The sequence below is a fragment of the Hemicordylus capensis genome, chromosome 4, assembly GCF_027244095.1.
Source record: "Hemicordylus capensis ecotype Gifberg chromosome 4, rHemCap1.1.pri, whole genome shotgun sequence".
NCBI lineage: Eukaryota > Metazoa > Chordata > Lepidosauria > Squamata > Cordylidae > Hemicordylus > Hemicordylus capensis.
The window spans coordinates 119,928,442-119,949,802 of NC_069660.1; the positions used below are offsets into that span (position 1 = coordinate 119,928,442).

The window sequence follows — 21,361 nt, forward strand, 5'->3', positions numbered from 1 at the left end:
GTATGCCCTGCGCGCTCATGCGCGCTCATGCAGGGCATACTGGGGCTTCCGGGGGCCACGCGGCCCCCGAGCTCCCCAGCCCCCGCTGGCTCCATCACAGAGCCGGCAATCATGTGGGTGGCCGATCTAGCAACCCAGGGCTCCCTTTCCGCTCGTGAGCACGGAGAGCGGGATTAGCCTGCTCTCCCCACTCACCTGAAGAAACCGGGTCTCACGGATCGTGAGACCCGGCTCACAGAGTCATCCCTCACCAACCATGGTTTTAAGTATGCAATAATGGGAAATTGTGACTGGTCTTGCCAACCATGACCCAAGTATTCATGGTTGGCAAGGCATTTTAGTGATCTGGAAGGCATTTTAGTGATTTTGGGAATTCTGAGGTTCACTCTGCTCAATCCTTTTGGTGACCCTTGCTGACTCCTGGTGACTCTTTGAGGTCATTCACACAATCGTAAACTGTGTTCTACCCAGGTTTGGGAGCTGTGTGTACTCCCAATTTTTGATTGTGTGGAAGCAAGGTTAGAGGAAAACCTGGGTAGCTTTTTCTCCTACCTTGCTTCCACACAGTGGACTGAGTCTCACGGATTGTGAATAAGTGAAGTGAGTGGAGAAGAGCGGGCTAAGCTTTGGGGAAGTGGACTTTGGGGAAGTGGACTTTGGACTTTGGGGAAGTGAGCGGGAAGGGAGCCCTGGGCAGCTGGATCGGCCGCCCACACGATTGCCGGCTCCGAGACGGAGCCAGTGGGGGCTGGGGAGCTCGGGGGCTGCACGGCCCCCAAAAGCCCCAGTATGCCCTGCACAAGTGTGCAGGGCATACTGGGGAGACCCCCGAGCCAGGAGGCTGCTTTTAAACCAACTGGCTGGGGGTTTACTCATGAGTAGGCGTGGCACGAAGGTGTGGCGTGGCTACTCACGATTGTAAAAAGCAGGTTTGCGGAGCACTCACTCCGCAAACCTGCTTTTTACCAGAAGTTCCAGAGTGGGTTAACCGCTCCAGAACCACTGGGCTCGGCTGCGAGCCTGGTGGTTCTGACGATCAGCAAAAATCGGGCTAGCGGAGGCTAGCCCGATTTTTGCTGATCGTTAGAATAGCCCCAGTCAGTCACTTCTACCCAGGTTTTCCTCTGACCTTGCTTCCACACAATCAAAAATTGGGAGTACACACAGCTCCCACACCTGGGTAGAACAGCTTTCGATCGTGTGAATGACCTCATAGTGATTTAAAGTGCATTTGAGTGATTTTGGGAATTTTCAAAAAAATTTCCAGAGGTTCAATCGGCTCATTCCTCTTGGTGACATTAAGGGATATTTTTGGTGATTTTTAGCTATTTTTGAGCATTTCTTGCTTTATTTTGAGGTGTTTTTGTGATTGCAATTCCCCTAACCCCCTATCTCCCATTCATTCCTATGTCTCACTGACCACAAATTTGCCAGCCACGGGTTATGTGGGAATGTAACTCTAGCAGTTAGCGAGGGATGACTGTATATCTATATCTATCACACACACATAGCCTCTGTAACTGTAGGGTACTGTGTGGCTGATCAGCACAGAATATGGAACTAAACACAACAATCTGGCTTTTCAGTTTAGGAATCTAAGATTTTATTTATAAATAAGGCACATTCCTAACTCCGACTGATATACATAAAGACTTGAAATTACACAGTCTCTATGGATGGCTCTGAAACCCATGAGGCCCCATCACAACAAGGCGGGTGTCACGATCAATGAGACCTGCCTCCAGAGGTTTTGCAGGGAGAGCGGGCTAAGCCCGCTCTCCTCGCAGACGAGAAACAAGTCCTGCCTGGGCACCCACACGACTGCTGTCTCTGTCATGGAGCCAGCGGGGCCTTGGGAGTTTGGGGGCCGTGTGGTCTATGGTAGTTCCAGCTGGAGAGACCCCTGAGCCAGGAGGCTGCTTTTTAGCCTCCCAGCTGGGGGTATACTCGTGAGTTGCTGCGTCGCGGAGTGCTCCGCTAGCCTCAGCTAAGGGGAGGGGGGATTAGTGAGTTTGCTGCCAGGAGCCACATGGCTCCCATGGCAGCACACAATCTTAGCCTGCTTTTAGTGGATCATGAGAATCTCTTCAATATGTTTGATTGCTACCCACCTACTTCTAATGTCATTTGCAACCGAGACAATATTCTACTAACCAGTGCTTTCACAAATACAGAGGTGCACCTAGGTGATTTTGGAGCCTGGACCTAAAAGCCTTTGGAGCTCCACCCCCACTGCCTGCTGCAAGTTAAGCATCATGTAGGTTCTTGAGGGCACAAACCAGAACAGACTAAAGAGGATCTGGGGGGCCCCAGGGTGTGTGGAGGCCCTGGACTTAAGCCCTGAGGTCCGGGGGTAAGAGCGCCTCTGCCCAAATATCCAACATTTTCTTCCAAAGACTCTATCATAAATAAATTTATTGGGAAGTTGGTTACCATAATTTTCTTAATATAAAATGAAACTCTTCTGCTGCCTTGGAACAGCATTAAATGTTTTGTGGCGGGGTTGAAATACTGAGTGTTTTAAAATGTAACACATTCTCATCCTGAGTGCTTTAAGGTGGGATAAAAGTTGCTTACAGTTGTACAGATCATGCCTGTATCGAACTTCTAAGAAGGTGCTATCAAATTCTAGGCCTATTTTTCCTCTTTCCAGCTGTGGATAATTCCTCCTCCTTTTTTTTTTTTTTTTTAAACTTTCTAACTCTGGAATGCAGTGGTCTAAGAAGCCCACTCCTCTTCATTCCAACAATCAAATGAACATGACCTCTAGGCTTCAGAGTCACGGATGATGAGAGGACTGAAAAAATCTAAGGATTAGCATAGCAGTAGACCAACATGCTGCAAATTCAACAGTGGTCTGTGGACACATTTGTATATACAATGAAACTCAGTGAAAGTTAAAAGTAAAATACATGGAGGCTCTCCACACGAGCAGTGTGGAGAGCCAAGGAGGGTTCTGCGAGAAGAGTGGGTTTGACCTGCACTCCCCACAGACGATCCTGCACCTAGCCCTGGGCAGCCAAATTGGCCACCCTCACAATTACTGGCTCCGTCACAGAGCCAGTAGGGGCAGCGGGGATCAGGGAACGCCCAGCCCCCAGAAGTCCCAGCATGCCCCACACGAGTGTTGTAGCCTCTCGGTTGGGGATCTACTCATGTGTCACCACAGCGTGGAGCCACGGTGGCACACAATCACCAAAACAGGTTTAGTGGAGTGCTTGCTAACCTCGTTTAACGAGGGCAGTTAGGTGGGCTAGCCGCTGGGAGATGCATGGCTCCCGGCAGTTCACATGCACAGAGGAAACCAGGCTGGGCTCTCTTGGCCCATTTTCCTCCACGCATATGAATAGCCTCATTGTTTTGTCTGGGTTTTTTAAGTTTATTTGGGGGAGTCCATCCAAAGCAACTATTATGAACAATAAGGTTTCCTGCATTCTGTTATGAATATAGACTAAGGTGAAAGACATCATGTTTGTTCTGATTTATTAAGACCATATTTTAGGAACAAGAAACATATCAGCATTTACTCACTCTTGGGCCTCTCTTCCCTGCTGGACCAGGTAATCCTGGAGGACCTGGGAGTCCCTAAAGGGGGGAAAAACACACCAACAAAATGGTTAAGGCTAATATCAGTCAAATGGTTTATTCATAATGTTAAACTCTTTAATTCTGGAAATAAATACAATTCAGCATAGCCTAGTTCTCTTACAGAGCAGACCCAATTGACATGAATAGTATTTGTACCACATTCTAACACAGGGCTGCACTACTTCAGCCCTCACAGGAGGGCTAAAGTGGTGTAGCCCTGCTCTAATGCATACATTGCATATTGATCCTGTCCTTCCTCCACAAAGCTCATAGCAATGCGCAGTACAGGAGCACCTTGGTATTGGCGGGGGTTCCATTCTGAGTTACTGCCACGGATACTGAACCCATGAATACTGAGGCATTAAATGAATAGGATTGTGGTTAGGTTCTGAAGGGCATGGAAAACTGCAAAAAAACAGGCAAAAAAAGTGGGGGGATGGGACAAAGTGCCCTACTATGCTCCGCAGGTCCCCAACAGTCCAGCAATGCCCACCAAATGACTTAAATCCACCATTATTGTTTTTAGAAAAATCAGGTGTGTTTTTTTTAATTTCAGGCCGGATATGACCTCGGAGGTCATTTCCAGCCACCCCCAATCCACGGATTTAACTCTTTTTTGGCTGAACTTTTCACACATATACCAAGGTCAGATGCTAACTACCTGACTGCAGATACATGAAACCATGAATGCCAAATCCGCGAATAACAAAGTACTCCTGTATATGGTTCTCTCCCCAAACCCGTTTTAGTCTCACAACTACTCTGTGAGAAAGCTTAGGCTGAGAAAGAGTTACTGGCCCAAGATCATTCAGTGAGCTTCATAGTCGAGGCAGGATCTGAACCAAGGTTTCCCCAGTTCTGAACTAACCACTATGGCACACTGGGTCTCATGTTCTTTAAAAGAAAGGACTTCTGAGAAAGGAACACTGCTCTAGTTTATAATGTAAAATCATTACTACCTGATGGTGTGATTGCTTTTTTGTTGTGATCACCTATTTCTTTCAAATGTGCTACAGGAGCAGGATACATTGATGCCTAACGTCTACATGCAACTACAGAATTAAAACCATATTACTTTCCCACCCTGACTCTCCCAAAGACCTTTGACTGCTGGCTGTCCAGAAACAGACATATACCCTTCCGCATAACCAGCGGTTGTTTCCTTGTAGCAGCAGCTCCCTGCAAGATGAGGTAGGGACTAGAGGCTTCAGTTGGGAGAGGGGAGCAAGTGGCATGCATCCATGTTCCCTTCCTGCCTGCGCTCCTGCTTGCTCTTGCAGGGATACATCCCTTATAGGAACACGGTAGGGGCTGTTTCTCACCAGTCCCCCACCCCGACCAATCCCAGCACCTGTGCTGCTTTATTTGGAGCAGGGAATAACAGCCTCTGGTCACCCACTCCCCCACCAACCCAACCGCTGTCCTCTTTGATGTGACTATGTGTGTGTCTGTGCACTAGCCTCACGTACCAGGGGTAGTCTAGGTGTGCTGTAGTGAGAATATATATGCAACGGCAGACCATTTTGGGAGCTAGGGGATGTTGCCAGCTTGCCTTGGGAAATCATGCCCACTGAATAGCCTCGGGGGCTGAGAAGTAGCTATAGGATTAGAGTCATCTTTCAGCTTCTCATATGGCCACTCAAGTTCCATCCTTTGGGTAAGCAAAAAGGGCTGGAAGTGTAATGGAACAGCCAGTCATGCTAAGTGATCTTGTGAATAATACTCTATCATACCCAGCCTCTCTCATCTCTTTATACCCATGTGTGGTATACAGTAATTTTGCTGCTGAGTCACCTTGAATGTGCTTCAGAGGATATTTGAGCAGTATATTCCAGGTAAAGACAATCATTACAGACATTAGCAAAGCAGACATTTGGTGAATACATTAACAGATGAACAGGAGGATAAACATAATTAACTATGCTCCTATTTCAACTCTTAATTAAAACAGTATGGAAGCTGACACCATTTTGGGCTATCAGCAATCACATACCACTGGCATGTGAACTATACATCTAAGGGAAACATCTGGTTTTTCAATTTGTTTGTTTGTTTTACATTTTCTGAACATCTCTAATAATGTTTTCTCCATGTGGATGCAAAAGGTTATACCACCATACAGAATTCCTCAGTCCAGATCTCTTGCAAATATTAACAAAACAATGTAGTCATAAACCACCCTAACACTTCTTTTCTTTTTAATTTATTTCTGCATTATCAGAGGTCTGAACACTGAAAAATAATTCTTAATACCTTCACCCTCTCATCTTATGAAATATACTGCTTGCTATGCCACAGTGGAAAGCTTATTTGCATTATTAATTTTATATGAATAAATACAAACCATAAATTTGTATTTTAGTAAAACAGTAAATCATTCAATTATGGCATAGCAGAAGCATGTATGAAAGGAACATTTTGCAAGAATATATATATATATATAAAGCTTTTACTTGTACAACTTAATCAATATGAAACACTTGTAAGTAGTCATGGCAAGCAAGGGCCAAACCAGATATCTGGCATGCTTAACAAACTGAGTGTTTGTTAAGCATATGCTTATCCCATTTGCCTATAAAGTGAGGCGGTTGAAGGAGTCTACTTTTTAAAACAAAAGGTGGTACTGGGGAGGGAAGCAAACCCCGTCCCCTCCCCCACCTTACCTCAGCTGCTTTAAGCAGTTTCCCCCTGTCCGGATTAAGCCAGGAGAGGGGGGGAAACTGCTGAAAGTCAGTAATGTGTGGCAAGATAAGGTGGGGGAGAAGGCAGCTTTCACTTCCCTTCTACACAGACATCTTTAGGTAGAAAGAGTAGGACTCCCTTCCCTACATTGTACAGGTAAACAGGACAAGTATCATACATGCTTATAATGTCTAGTTTGGCCCTCAGAATCAACTCCAAGGAATAAGGCAGAGAAGTTTTACAAAAATGTTTTTTGGACATGAGGCCAAAATTGGCTCAACTAAGTATATGCAGGCAGGCTAACTAGTAAAAATTGTAGCCAAGGAACCTTTGTGGCCTCATTTGCAAAGCTGCCAAATTACCCAATAATTAAGCAAACAATCAAAATCCATTTATACAATCAAAAGTTGAGCTCTAAAAATAAAAATCATCATCATCCACCATGTTGCTTGGATCAATTGCTTAGATTAAATGTACACATGGTACATAAACTGACTGTGCAGTTCATTGTGAGAAGCCATCCACGGCCAAAATTACATCAGTTAACATCCTGACTAAATTGCCCAATGGAAATTAACAGGACAATTAAATCAATCCTATTAATTTCAATGGGATTTCCATTGAGTAATTTAGTCAGAATGTCTGTCGTCACGTCATATTCTGGTGAAACTGTCACAGGTTTTGCAGCTCCAGAAGAAGTAATTCCAGGACTGTTACCATTCACCTTCTTTTGGGATTTGAAGTGTATCACAAACTCCTAGGAGCTACCATATACTTTTAGGTATGAACATTAAATGTTTAGTCCTGCTTTATACAGGACTGAATATATTTCATGTTTCCAGATATCAGTATCAAGTATCACATTTCCAGGCATCTGGATGACTGGTTCTCTGGAATTTTTCCAGCTGTAACCTTCTGGTCTACATGCTGTTTCAACATTGATGCAAATTTAGCTAGTCCTGCAGTTATAGAGACTACATGGAAAGCAGTTGCTATCACTTTAATTATTTGGTCTCCATACACCGACAGAAACATCCACTTTCAGAAACTTGCTCGCCTGCTCTCAAAAGATACAAACACGTTACAACACACAAGGCACTAATACTCGAGTAGGAAAAGGAACTTGTGAAATAGCACTCACTGACAGAACGGTTATGACAGAGATAGACCACAGTTTCAGCAGTGAGAGAGCTGGATTAATGAACAAAAAGAAAATTTTAGAGAAAAGGCCTAGAAAAGTGAAAATAAGTACCATCATACTAGCCCACAGAACTAAACAGGTTTGAAAAATAACCTGAATTAAAGTGTGAACAAGACACATAGGCCCCAAATCAACATGAAGTCAATTCTGTACATAATCCATACATTACATGCAGGATCATAGACTTGCAAGGTTATACATCTATTTCTATGTAAAGACTGGTTCATAAGTTACCGACTTAATTAGAGATCATTTACTACAACAGATGGGTTCTGACAACCCACACAATGTTGGTGAATGGGAAAGGGGAGATTCCTGAGGTATGTGTACTACTGATTTCTGGTCATAAGAACCCAGAAAGTTTTGGCAATCTCAGGCTGGCATTATATCAGTCCGACATTTAATAGAGATCAGCAACCTTAGATCAAATCCTTAGATTGCTAATCTCTGTTAAACGTCAGGTTGGCTTGGTGCCAACCTGAGATCACCAAAAATCTCTGGGTTCCTACAACTGGAAATTGGGAGCATGTTTCCCTCGGGAATATCTTCTTACCCATTTCACCTACATTGCCTGGATTGTGAGAACCCACCCAATATTCTATACAAGAACGATTTCCGTTTTTTTCTATGTCAACTGCTTTGAGAACTTTTTTGTTTAAAAGCAGTATACAAGTGTTCTTAAATAAATAAATTGAGCATAAGGGAGTCTACCTTTATATGAAGACAAGCATTCAGGGATGGGAGTGAAACCCACCTCCTTCAACGTTACTTTTGTAAGCTTGGCTGCTTAAAGCCATTTTACACTGCCCGGTTCACTTTTGGTACTTAAAAAGAGCTTTGCTGGATCAGGCCCAAGGCCTACCTAGTCCAGGACCCTGTTTTCCACAGTGGCCTACCAGATGCCTTGAGAAGCCACACAACCAGGAGATGAGGGCATGCCCCTCTCCTGTCATTGCTCCTCCCCTACAATTGGCATTTGGAGGCATCCTGCCTCTGAACATGGAGGTAGCCTATAGTCATCAGGACTAGTAGCCATTGAAAGACTGTGGTAGCAGAGGAAAAGCTGCAGAACATGGCAAGACAAGACAGGGTAAGGGGAATTTCCACTCACTACTGAATCCTCCTTGTGCAGCTTCCAGTCCTAACACCAACCACAGGCAAATTAAGCAACAGTGGTTGGAAAGCACTGTCTTGGAGACAGCTGTTTTTCTACTGCTGTTTCCCAGACTATGGGAAACGCCTATATCAGGCAGCAGTGATACAGGGTTCTATGGTCACCAGGAGTTGACACCAACTCGACAGCACACTTTACTTCCAAACTGCAGCTACAACCAAACAGTAAAAGTTAATCTCTCTGGCAAGGAAAAGCAAGCCACTGCTACTAGGGGGAGCAGCAGACCCTTTCCTGCCAGCAGAATAGAATAAAGTAAGAGGTAGAAAGGGGGTTTCCAGCAGTAGCAGCCTTAGGGGCTGTCAAAAACAAAGGCCACAACGAGCACAGGGGCAGGAGCAAGGACAGATTTCATTAAAGTCATCCTGCATTAAGCACTTAACATGTGAGCAGCCCTTAGAATTGTATCCTCCACACATTAGCCAGGTTACATTTTAAACAACATCGTCAAGAATATAACCACCGTAACACAGTCTGTGAATGGCAAGCCATAAAGAGGTGTCACATCATGGCTGCTTGGAGGCAAGGAAGTGCTTAGAGAAACAATACAAATAGCTTCATAGAGTTAGCCAAGTTGATTTCATTGTTGTTGCTGTTTTTCCCTTTCTTAGGACAAATGTGCAAATAGCTATTTTGAATTGTAGATAGCATGCATTGCTGTCTCACCTGTTCAGATTTGTTGGTACTTCATAAACAGTAATCTAAAAAAACTGAATGATCATGACTATGCAATGAGATATTGTTGCCAATGCAAAATCAGGTGAACACCTTCAAATGCCAACAATCTAAGCCTTCAGGTTTGCAAAACAAACATGCTTTCTAGCTACTACAATGCACACTTGGGCCTAGACTGGATCTACATTTGCAGTAGAATAAGGAGGAAGTGCACTGACAGAAGGCAGAGATGGTCAGATGGACTATACCACTTTAGGCAAAGGTAGGCATGCTGATGTTGACTTGCCTCATGTAAAAAAAAACACCTCCCTGGAAATAAACTGGCACATTAGGGAGAAAGGTTCTAGTCCAGCTCCTTGCCTGCTCTGCTGGTTTTCTATGTCTAGTGAGCTTTTAACACAGAGGAGAATCCAAAAATGTGATCAACCCCTGCAGCCTGAAGTGGTTCACTGCATTCTACCTCCTCATTTAGTTATATGTGTAGTAGACCAGGTTATAATTCCCACTGAGAAGGTAAATCTGTATCTGGACTATATCTGAACACACACACACACACATAGAAAGAGAGAGAGAGGTGTATGTTTATATATGGATGTGTGTGTGTGTGTGTACACACACACTAATGTCATGAAGTAAACTTATAGTGTAGTCTTCTTTTTGGCATGTTCATTTTCTAGGTGTGTGTGTGGGGGGGGGTTCCTTCATGCGGAAGCATGCAGTCACATGAATCCATATACCTGCAGTCTGAAGCAGTATAGTCAGGTTTACCAGCTCAGTGAGAAGTAGGCCTTAGAAATCAGAGTGTAGTTTGGAAAGGCTTCTGTATTCAGGCAGTGTGGTCTCCTAACAGGTCTTCTCTATGATCCCCGTTTCTGTTCCTCTACTTCTATATACTTATCTCTAGAAAAAAGGAAACTAAAGTGCGCTTGGGGGGAGGAACTGCTGGCAGCTTTCAAAATCAGGTAATTCACACATAACAACATGCCTACTTTTACCATGGAGCAAGGTCATTCTCCATACTTCCAAGTTCATTACTAAAGCACTGAACTGAAACCACAGGAAATTCCTGCATCGACAAGTCTTTGGAGAGTCACTATAATGTACCTTGTAAACCACTCTTGTATTCTTTTGAGGAAGATAAACAAGACAACTTACCGGATGTCCAGGGTTCCCTTTAGGCCCCCTCAGATTCTCCAACTCAAATATTCTTTCCAGTTCTTCATAGTCATAATCATAACCATCAATATCAAGTTCATAATTGCTTTCTGTATTGTAAGTCTCGTCAACCTGAAATTGACCTTCTTCCCATGAACCAAGCTGATTATTCAAACGCAAGGAATCAGAAGTCCTGTATAAAGTTGTGTTTAAAATTTGCTCCATCTCTGCAGGTTCATACGAGTACTGCTTTGACATATTCTTTGCTATATTTTTGGTTTTAGTTTGCTTAATGGAAAAAAGCAGATCAGAATATTTTTTCCTGCTTATCTCTTCTGTGGCATTATCTGTAAGATTTAGAGGCAATTCTGTGAGAATTTGGAGGCCATCTTTCTTTTTGCTGATATCTTGTTCACGAATCTTTGAAACATTTTCAGTTCTCTGGGCATTTTGTCCAGGCATGATTTTGAATGCAGTAATATTTTCTAAGCAAAGAGGTGTGGAGGGAGAACTTGTCTCTGGGGATTCTGGCAGCACATTGACTGGTGCAGAGTTGTTGATGTGAAGGTTTGATGCTTCCTTTCTCGTATTTAATGGCATGTAAACTGTTTGGGTTTCTTCGTCCAGCTGTTTGCTTGGGAGCACCCCAAGAGATGTGTCTGGAGATGTTGGCTGAGATCGGTATGTGTCAGCTTGGCGACACTGTTGTTTCACATATTTACAATAATTTGCCGAGGCTTGTGCAGAGGGGATAATATCCAGCTGACATATTACTCCTTCAAAGTTGACTGAATGGGAGTTCATCCTTCCTAAAGTAAATGAACTGTGTGAGTCAAACTGCTGTACTTTAGAAAGAGTCTCCCTGACGAAGTGCTTCCTTCCACACTGTGCAGACAGGGACACTGTTTTTTCTGCAATGTCAAGAGCGAAAGTGTGCCATTGTTCATCATGAACACTGTAATCGAAATATACAGACTGCTTCCCTCCAGTATGCACCATTATCTTCCTTGGTAGCAACTGTACACCAAACTGTAGTCTGCTTTTATTTCTAATACTGAAAAGAAAGGCATTGTTTACTCTGTGAGAGCGTAAGCTAATCAGTATGGTGAACGGGGGGCCTAAGCTTGATGCTATCACCTGAGGGATAGGAACCTCAATGGCTGCATCTGCAGACAAAACAACTCCTGAGGTACTCAGGTGAACTCCCTGAGGTAATGAAATACATGACAAGGGCAATGTCATTTCTGTTGATGGCTGTGGTACAGCTTGTCCACTTAGGCCTAAATGATGAAGAACATCTATGCCTGGAAAAAAGATAGAAAGAAGGAGGATGAGAATACAACCTTGCTTAATTTCACTCACATGAACTACATCATAAATATCCACCTACTTCTAAAGAAAAGTAGGGAAAGTGCACTTATTCATCTGAAAATAGCATACTTTAAGGCACAAGAGCCACAGGTCCAGATGCTATTACACATATTGGGTATGGGCTCAATACTGCCCAGGGATGATCTTCTCTACTATTCCCAGTCAAAATCTTCTCAGCAGTACCTCCCATTCTCCATGTTTAGACAGCAACAACACAGAAAGAAGTGTTATCTATGGTTGACTTAAAAACAATAGTGCTTGAGGACTCATCAAATCCCCAACATGCAATGATATCTCTGGGGGGACTATACAAGACTTTATTTATATTTTTATACCAACCTTCATCCTACAACCTCAGGGCAGTGAACAAGTTAAAAACAATAACATCAATAAAACACCCTCAAAATTATTATTAGTATTATTAATATTTATATACAGGAGAACGCTGTTATCCATAAAACAGACATCCACGGTATTGCATACAAGTGGCACCCAATCAGTATACACAGGGGGGGAAATGGCAAAAAAGAAAAAAAGATGAAGACTCGTGTATCCACGAGTCAGGGATGGCTAGAAATGACCTCCGAGATCATTTCTGTCCACCATTTTGAGTAAGGGAGCTATTTTCTGGCTCGTTTTTGTAAAAAAAAAACAAGAAACGCCATTTTTCATTGAAACAAATATTGCAGCATGAGGGGGCACTGCTGGACAGCTGGGGACAGACAAAGCCCATGCATGGCATGGCATGGCATGGCATGGCATGGCACTCCCTGCCATCTCCCCCACTTTCTGTCCCTTTTTTGCATGTTTTTGCTGGCTAGGGGGCCTAATCCCCCGATTCCCATTGCCCTAATACCCCATTATCCATGGTTTCACTACACACACACACACACACACACACCCCGTGTGGAACAGAACCCCTGCGGAAACAACTTTCTCTAGTACTGCTTTTCAACAAAACGGTTCTCAACGCGATTTACACAGAGAAAAAGAATACAATGGTTCCCTGTCCCCAAAGGGCTCACAATCTTTAAACACACACACACACACACACACGGCCAACTGAAAGGTAGTTGCTTTTGCCTTGCTAAATACAAGAGAATCACTACTTTAAATTATTATTTTTATTTACACAGTCAGACAGGTGTTATTGACTGGTTTGTTTTATCCAGACATCAAGTCCTTCCCAAGAACCTGGGGTGGCTGAATTTTATTATCAATGTTGTTGCCAGGGACGTAGCTAGGGGAGAGGAGGCCCGTGTTCATCTTTCTCTCTGGCGGCCCCCCAGAGTGAGGGAGATAATGAAGAAAATAGGGAGGGATGGAGCTGGAGGGCCCTCAGGAGCTGGGGGCCCGTGTTCTTTGAACACTTTCGTTCAATTATAGCTACGCCCCTGGTTGTTGCTGTTGTTATTATTATAGATATCGTCGCAGAATATAGGCTGATCCCAGTAAAGTTGCTTTTTGTAATTGGCTGATGGTGATTTCTGTGGCCCATTATTATTGTTATTGTTATTATTTATTCAATTTCTATACTGCCCTTCCAAAAATGGTCCAGGGTGGTTTACACAGAGAAATAATAAATAAATAAGATGTATCCCTGTCCCCAAAGGGCTCACAATCTAAAAGAAACATAAGCTAGACAGCAGCAACAGTCACTGGAGGTACTGTGCTGGTGGTGGATAGGGCCAGTTACTCTCACCCTGCTAAATAAAAAGAATCACCACGTTAAAAAGGTGCCTCTTTCCCAAGTTAGCAAGGGTTGTAGTGCATCTTTGCTCAGTTAGCAAGGTAAACAAACCTATTCCACCCTGTGTACGCATGCAAAACAGCTGCTACTACATCACAGCTCATAGACAATCTACAACACATGCACACATAGCGAACACATAAATCCACTTAAGATGTGATGATGGCACAATCCACCAGCTCTTCATTGTTAGCCAACCTACTTTGTCAAGCCCTTACTTACAGATATATCTTTTTAAACAGAGTGTTGCTCTTATTTCTTTTTCAACCCTGCAATTCTTCATTTAGCTATGCAATTTTTTTGTTGATAGATCTCACTTTCTGGCTGAAATATGAAATTGTCAGTAGGTGCAATTTTGTTCGAGATAGAACAGGTCAGATTCAAAAATAATAACTGGATTAAGTGCAGCTAGGAGTAGTCCTTGGATTTTCTCAAGTTGTGAATGGTTGAATGTTTGTCAGCATTAAAGCAAGTTAAGGTAAAAGCCAAACTAAATGGAGAGTCCTTGAAACCGAAAAATTTTCACAGATTTAAGTTAACTCTCCCAAGCTGCTTTCTCTCTGTTGACCAAACTAAGCAAATATTAATAACAGATACATCTTGGCTCAATGTCTAGTAAGACTACACACAAGCACACACAAAAACCAAAGACTTCCCTGAAAAGGTTTTAAAAATTGGCACTGAAATATATATGTTTGACTGTGCTATGCCTCCTGAAATTTAGTTACACACCTTCCAGTGGTTCTAGCCATGGTAGAGAGTATACAATGATGCCAAGTTTACAAATGGCAAGCAGCCAACACGGTCAGAGGCATAAGAAGATGCCTCCATGGGGGAAAATGCTACATTTCTGCCAATTCCTCAGGATGCTTAGCCACATAAACAATTCATTCATCTAAGCCAAGGTATAATCCGTAGTAATTGTACAGACTTGGTCATGGTACAGTTGCAAAGCTCCATACCTCTGCCAGTGAGAAGTCATTGTTCTAAGTTTGGCCAAGTGACAAAGGCTGAAATCCACAAAGCATTAGCACTTCTTAGCTTTGTTTTTTTAAAATGGCATCCAGTTTCCATATAGATTTTACAGATGCATAGGCTGCATCAGCTAACCACGGAGTTTCTCCGGAGAACAAGAACAATTTAATTCTAGGACTTCTCAACAAATTTTCTAGTGAAATTTTCACCAGCTTAAAAGAATCCTGGTTTTTACCACTCTGGTGAGTAAAAGCAAAAACAAAAACAGTAATCAGTTCTGATTTAAGGTGGTAATATTTCCATGTATACTTTCATTACATAAAAGATTTCACATACTTAAATTGAAGTTTTAGTTTCAAAACATGATTCTCTAAAGAAAAATATTCAGAAATTTCATCACAGCAATCTCCATACAAGTGAGGATAGACCTGTTCTGGTGGTAACCAAGGGACAAATTACATATTGCATTAAACATGTAGTATTTACATGCTTGGGTAGGGTGTTTTGTTTTAAACAGAAGTTTTGGACAGTCAATCCAATCAGACCCACTCCATGGGAAGTCTGAGCGGGGCTTCTAACCATTTGCCCCTTAGGTCTTATTATCCCCAATATCTTGTCCCAATTCAGATTGGCCCCATCCCCTGTGGCTCCTCTAATACATGAAACCAACCGAGCATTCAAGGGCCAATCTTCACATTTAATGTACAGTGGCTTACATAATGAAAAGCAAGTTGTATACTCAAGAGGGATGTGGGCTTGAGGCTTTGGAGGCATTTACCAGCCCGTTGCTACTCCTAGTACAAGTGGAGGAGGCTCTGAACAAACTGTGCTGTGTGTCAGAGCAACTATGCTCAAATCCCATTGGGAATGTTGGGAGCCCGGCACAGCTGCTCTAACGCTATTCAATCAAAGCCTCCCCTGCTGTGCTTGGAGTGGTGACAGGCTGGTAACTGCCCCCAAAGCAGTGAGCCTGTATCCTTCTTGGATGTGTAGTACGTAAGTTAGTGCAGTTTGGCCCTAAGAGGGACCAGAGAAGGCAATATAGTTTGTAAAGGCATTCTCATCTAGCATTCTAAACATTCCAGGGAACAACCTATCAGAGAAAGATGTACCCCAACAGGCAGTAATGAGCACCATCAGGTGTTTTTCAAAGCCATGGAGGGTCTTTTGTAAAGACAGAAAAGTGGAATGTGACTGTTTTATAAGTAAATACATGAATTCATCACAAAGGACTGGGCACACAAAACTATTTATCTCTCAGTGATTGATCGCTCCTTGTGTTGATGCACTACATAACCCTGTCCCTCCATGGACCACAAGTACAGTATTTGTCCAAAAAGCTGTTCTCAGAGAGAAATACTCTCTGTGATTAGAGACACTGGGTGTCTCTAATGACCTGCAACAAACATGATCCACAATCAGTTTATGATGAGTTGTTTGACTAGAGCAGGTCTAATATTCTTCACCGATGCTCATGAGACCACAACCTGGATAACTACATCAATGCAGCAGGAGCTTCACTTTGTCTCAGACAACCTTCACATAGGTTTTTGATGGCTTTATAATAGAGACCAGCCACCTAATGGCACAGCGGGGAATGATTTGATTATCAAGCCAGAGGTTGCTGGTTTGAATCCATGCTGGTATGTTTCCCAGTCTATGGGAAACACCTATATTGGGTAGCAGCTATATAGGAAGATGCTGAAAGGCATCATCTCATACTGACGGGAGAAGGCAATGGTAACCCCCCCCCCCCCCGTATTCTACCAAAGAAAACCACAGGGCTCTGTAGTCACCAGGAGTCAAAACCGACTTGACGGCACACTTTACCTTTATAATAGAGACCAAGCAAGGTACAATCACTTCCGAAATGTCCACCCTAGAATAAGTCATCTCTCCCATTCATCAGCTCTCTGACATAAACATTACAAACACAGAGAGTTTTCTAGCCATCATTTGCATCTAAATTGTTGGCCAGGCCAACAACAACAAGCTCCAAAGCAGCCTTACTTTTTTCCTTACAAATGTAAGAACAGTAAGCACTTATTATGCATGGTGATTTCCTTTGGAGAGTCCCAAGAAGTACAAAGGTAATTCAGCCTCAATTTGCCACCCCCAAAAACACCCACATGCAATGAAGTCACAATCAAAGCCTTGACAATGCACAAAACTACCCTTTTATAAAGAGGTTGCCTAAATATGTAAGAAATTTCACAGAGAGAAAATTGTATAACTTTGAAAAGGTCATCTTTCCTAAACTGGTTTCTTTAAACTTTTCACTCACTGCAACTCTGTCTGACATTTGGGTTAGTGACCTTTTGATTTCAGGTCATTACTACCAAAACTGAAATTACTTCTCTCTCTCTTTAAGAGGATCATTCACAACCAAAATTATTTTTTCTCCCTCCCTCTGCTCCCTCTCTTTTAAAGGAGAATCATTCAAACATTTTATAATAAAATAAGCAGCTCTTCTCACCTTCTTCTCGTATTTGTGTAGCACCCACGGCAACGCATGTTGCAAAAAAAAGGAGGAGGGTTTTCCTAAAACAGAAGGGGAAAAAATTATAGATGCAAAGAAGTCTTTAATTATTAATAATATAAAACCAGGAGGTATAAAAAGTTCTGTTGAACATCTGTTAGAAGACACTATAGTTTAACTTTCCCAGGTTTTCCCTGGTCAGTTAACTACAACTAGAAGACATGAGATAGCCCAAGTTTCGACCACCATCTCTCCCCATGCAAAGTCAGTAAAGCTAGTTGTGTCAGCTGCTATTTCTCCCCAAATATATACACCTTCTTCTTCTTCTTGTGGGAAGAAAGATCCACTGTAAATGTGTGAAACTGCTGGCAAGAAATGTCTAGAATTTTCCACTCACCCACCCTGGCAACAACACAGGTGGAGACAATGAGAGAAAGAGAACAAACAAGGCAAATAGCCTCCTCCACATTTTGTTCATTTCCCATCTTTCATTGCCATCTCCTTCTCTCCCTGCACTGACACTGGAGATTAAAAGGAAGAAGGGAACAAGAGAGGCATTAATTCATGAGTGTGAAAAGTAAGAGGCAGCCTTTTTATTTCTTTTCCTCAGTAGGTGGGTGACATCTACACATCTCCTAGCTGTATCTGTCTCTCTAGTCCCATTCAGAAGAAAGGGAGACAGAGCTGTGTGAGTGAAGAAGGAACAAAATGGGAAAGAAGCCTCATTCCCTCTCTTTTGCCACTGGGCTAGCAAGCTGTACTCCAGGCTAAAGTCCCCATGACTCCACATTTGGCACAAAAAGCACCATGTGCTGGACCCTTACATGATCTGATTCACTCCCCTCGCTGGTATGTTTCCCAGACTATGGGAAACACCTATATTGCGCAGCAGCAATATAGGAAGATGCTGAAAGGCATCTTCTCATACTAAGGATGTGCATGGAACCAGGCGGAGGTAGCTCGATGGCGAGGGGTGGATCTCACCTTAAGGGCAGGGGAGGGTGCACTTACCCCTCCCTCCACTCCCCCCCCCGGGCATCGCTCAGTATTTTTAATGTCCTACGGGGTGGCAGCATACTTCCCTGAGGCCGCATTTGTTCCTTGGCTGGAAGTGACCAGAAGTAGCTGGTGTGCGTGCGCCTGCCGACATGCAGGCGCACTTGCGTCAGCTACTTCTGGCCAGAGGTGCTCTTACCCCTGGACTTCTGGGCCAAAGTTCAGGGTCTCCACAGCCCCTGGAGGCCCCCAAATCCTCTTTAGTCTGTCCTGGGTGGTGTGGTCACCCAGCCGAGCGTGATGATGCTTAATTTGCAGGGGAGGGGGCCTCCAAAGGCCTTTAGGTCCAGGCTCCAAAATTACCTAGATGCACCTCTCCTTCCGGCCACTTCCAACCAAGGAGCAAACGGGGTGGCAGGGAAGTACATTGCCCCATAGGACATTAAAAATACCGAGCGCCAGCGGGGGGGAAATAGGGAGGGGTAAGTGCCCCCTCTCCCACCCTTTGAACTTCGAACCCCGCAGAGTTCGAACCTGTTCGGAGGCCCATAAAAGGGTCTCCGAACAGGTCCATGCACATCCCTATCTCATACTGTGTGGGAGATGGCAATGGTAAACCCCTCCTGTATTCTACTAAAGACAACCACAGGGCTCTATGGTCGTCAGGAGTTGACACAAACTTGATGGCACACTTTACTCACAACTAGTGTAACAGAAAATTTAACAAACAAATGCTTGATACAATTCTCCAAAAGGTCTTACTCTTCTGTTACTAGACACACATTATACCATTTTGGGGTGCTTCTGTGTACCTCTAAAACTTAGCTATTTTCTCTCCTTAGACTGCTTGGAAAAGAAACAGTGGACCGGGTCTCACGATCAGTGAGACCCGGTTTTTCCTGGTGAGCGGGAAGAGCTGGCTAAGCCCGCTCTCCCCGCTCACGAGCGGGCAGGGAGCCCTGGGCGGCCGGTTCGGCCGCCCACACGATAGTCGGCTCCAAGACAGAGCCGGCGGGGGCTGGGGAGCTTGGGGGCCGCATGGCCCCCGGAAGCCCCAGTATGCCCTGCGCAAGCATACTGGGGAGACCCCCGAGCCAGGAGGCTGCTTTTAAGCCTCCCGGCTGGGCGTCTACTCACAACTAGCCGCGGCGCGGAGCCACGCCACGGCTACTCATGAGCAGATAGCCTGGGTTTGCTTAGCGCTCACTCCACAAACGTGGGCTAAGGGGCGGGCTACAGGAGCGGGTTAGCTGCTTCAGAACCACCGGGCTCGGCTGCGAGCCCAGTGGTTCTGACGATCACAAAAATCAGGCTAGGATTTTCCTAGCCCGATTTTTGTGATCGTAAGAATAGCCCCAGTGGATGCATTCCAGACTAACGATCATTCTGACAAGGCATTTCCCTATGGTGCCTCTCAGGTCATTTGTGAATGACTGCAATGGATTAAAGGAAATGTCCTTCCGTGATTGCATCTGAGCATAGGCAGAGAGAGATGCAGGGCAGATCCAAATTAGAGTTAAATAGAGACAAAATGAATGGAACACTTTTATTGAAAGGTTTCTTTTTAGATTGTGAGCCCTTTGGGGGCAGGGGACCATCTAATTGATGTATTTATTTTTCTGTGCAAACCTTGAGAACTTTGAGAATTCTGGTTGAAGAATGGTATCTAAATATTTGGTGTAGTAGTAGTAGTAGCAGCAGCTTGCATACTAGAAAAGTGGCCCAATAAGAAATACCACTGGGATTGTTAACTTTTTATTGACTTTGCTCCTTTGCCTTGAACTACAGCGCTGTAGACATAGAGGGTTTCCACACAAGCACCGTGGAGAGCCTGTAGTGGGTTTGTGGAGAGAGTAGGCTTGACCCGCTCTCCCTGCACACAAGCAGGCAGCTTGCCTGGGGCGGCTGGATTGGCCGCCCACATGATTACCAGCTCTATCACGGAGCCAGTTGGGTCGGCGGGGATTGGGGGCCTCCAGGCCCCAGGAAGTCCCAGAATGCCCCACGTGAGTGCATGGGGCATTCTGAGGAGCCCCCTGACACTGGGAGGCTTTCTACTGCATCCCCATCGGGTGTCTACTCATGAGTTGCCAAGGTGCAGAACCGCACTGCAACGACGCAAGACAAAATAAAAGGGGGTTAGCGGAGCACGTGCTCAGCTATCCTTGTTTAACAGGGAGGGGCATTTAAGAGGGCTGGCTGCAGGGAGCCACATGGCTCCCATTGCAGCACAGGAGCCGCAGAAACTGGGCTGGGCTCCCTTAGCCCAGTCTCTGCTGCTCCTAAGAATAGCTTCATTGAAATTTAGCAGGTCAGCCTTTGTTTCTCCATGCCAAATAAGATTTACCTTCTAAATTTCTGTATGTCAAATTGTTCTTTAACAGGAAATATAACTGGAGTATTAGTGGGCATAAGACAGAGCAACTGAAAAGTTTTAAGTATCTGGAGGTGGTATTTACATGCATCAGGGAAAAAACGGCCGCATAGAGATTAAGTGATACAAACACTGCAAAGGAGTAATGCTGCAACTTTAAGATTCTTTTGCAGCAGTGGGGCCCACTTTATTCCTGCTGCACTAAAACTATTTGAGAAAAAGGTGCTGCCCCAGCTTTTGTATGGGGCACAGCTGGGGCCATATGGAGACAAAGTTTTTAAGGGTGGTATTTCAGATGGCTAGGTTTGTTCCAAATACTGTGCTCTGATTGGAAGCAGGTATGAGTAAGATTGGTATTAGAATGTGGATTACTATACATAACTACTGGCTAAAGTAGTCGACACCGACTTGATGGCACTTAATCAATCAATCAATCAATCAAAGTCCCTCCCAATGGCTGTAGCTGATGTCTCCCTTCTGTTTCTTCTTAGATTGCAAGTCTTTTGGGGACAGGGACCCATTTTCCTGGGTCCAATTTTTTTTTAAGGATTTTTTGTTACATAAACTACTTTGAGAACTTTTTGTGGAAAAGCAATATAAAATTATTTTAAATAATTTAATAATAATACAAACTAATAATATTGCACTTCTATCTCTGCCCAACTACAAGCAGAGTTACCAATTTTTCTTCCCCCATGCAGGGACTCCTGTGCTTTTTACAGCTGCATGGAAGCATAAAATCACAATATATTTTCCCCTCATCACTCTATCTCTGTGGCTGAGAAAATTCACTTGCTTAATTTCTGCTTCCTGCACAGCTGCCAAAGATGTAGGATGACAGGAACCCTTCCAGGGGGAAAAAGTGGCAACCTACAATACAAATACAATTTATTTATTTATTTTTAAAGTTGAGTTTTGTGATACAGGTTCTTCCTGAGAAACTG

The 21,361-nt window shown here is 43.9% G+C and overlaps 1 protein-coding gene across 10 annotated transcripts in view; it reads right to left on the reverse strand.

Annotated features, from left to right (window-relative positions):
• COL24A1 (collagen type XXIV alpha 1 chain) overlaps nt 1–21,361 on the reverse strand; it is a 369,353-nt gene that overhangs the window by 284,658 nt on the left and 63,334 nt on the right. For 8 of the 10 annotated variants that reach the window (XR_008306099.1, XR_008306100.1, XM_053245268.1 and 5 more), the window contains 3 exons: nt 17,045–17,109; nt 10,473–11,776; nt 3,532–3,585 (listed from right to left, as the gene is read on the reverse strand). Coding sequence is in view for 8 of the 10 variants with exons in the window: in XM_053245264.1 (XP_053101239.1) it covers nt 3,532–3,585; nt 10,473–11,776; nt 17,045–17,109 (1,423 nt within the window). In the remaining 2 variants the exon portion in view is untranslated. The remainder of the gene's footprint in view (nt 1–3,531; nt 3,586–10,472; nt 11,777–17,044; nt 17,110–21,361) is intronic. The other 2 variants (XM_053245270.1, XM_053245271.1) reach the window with 1 other exon arrangement.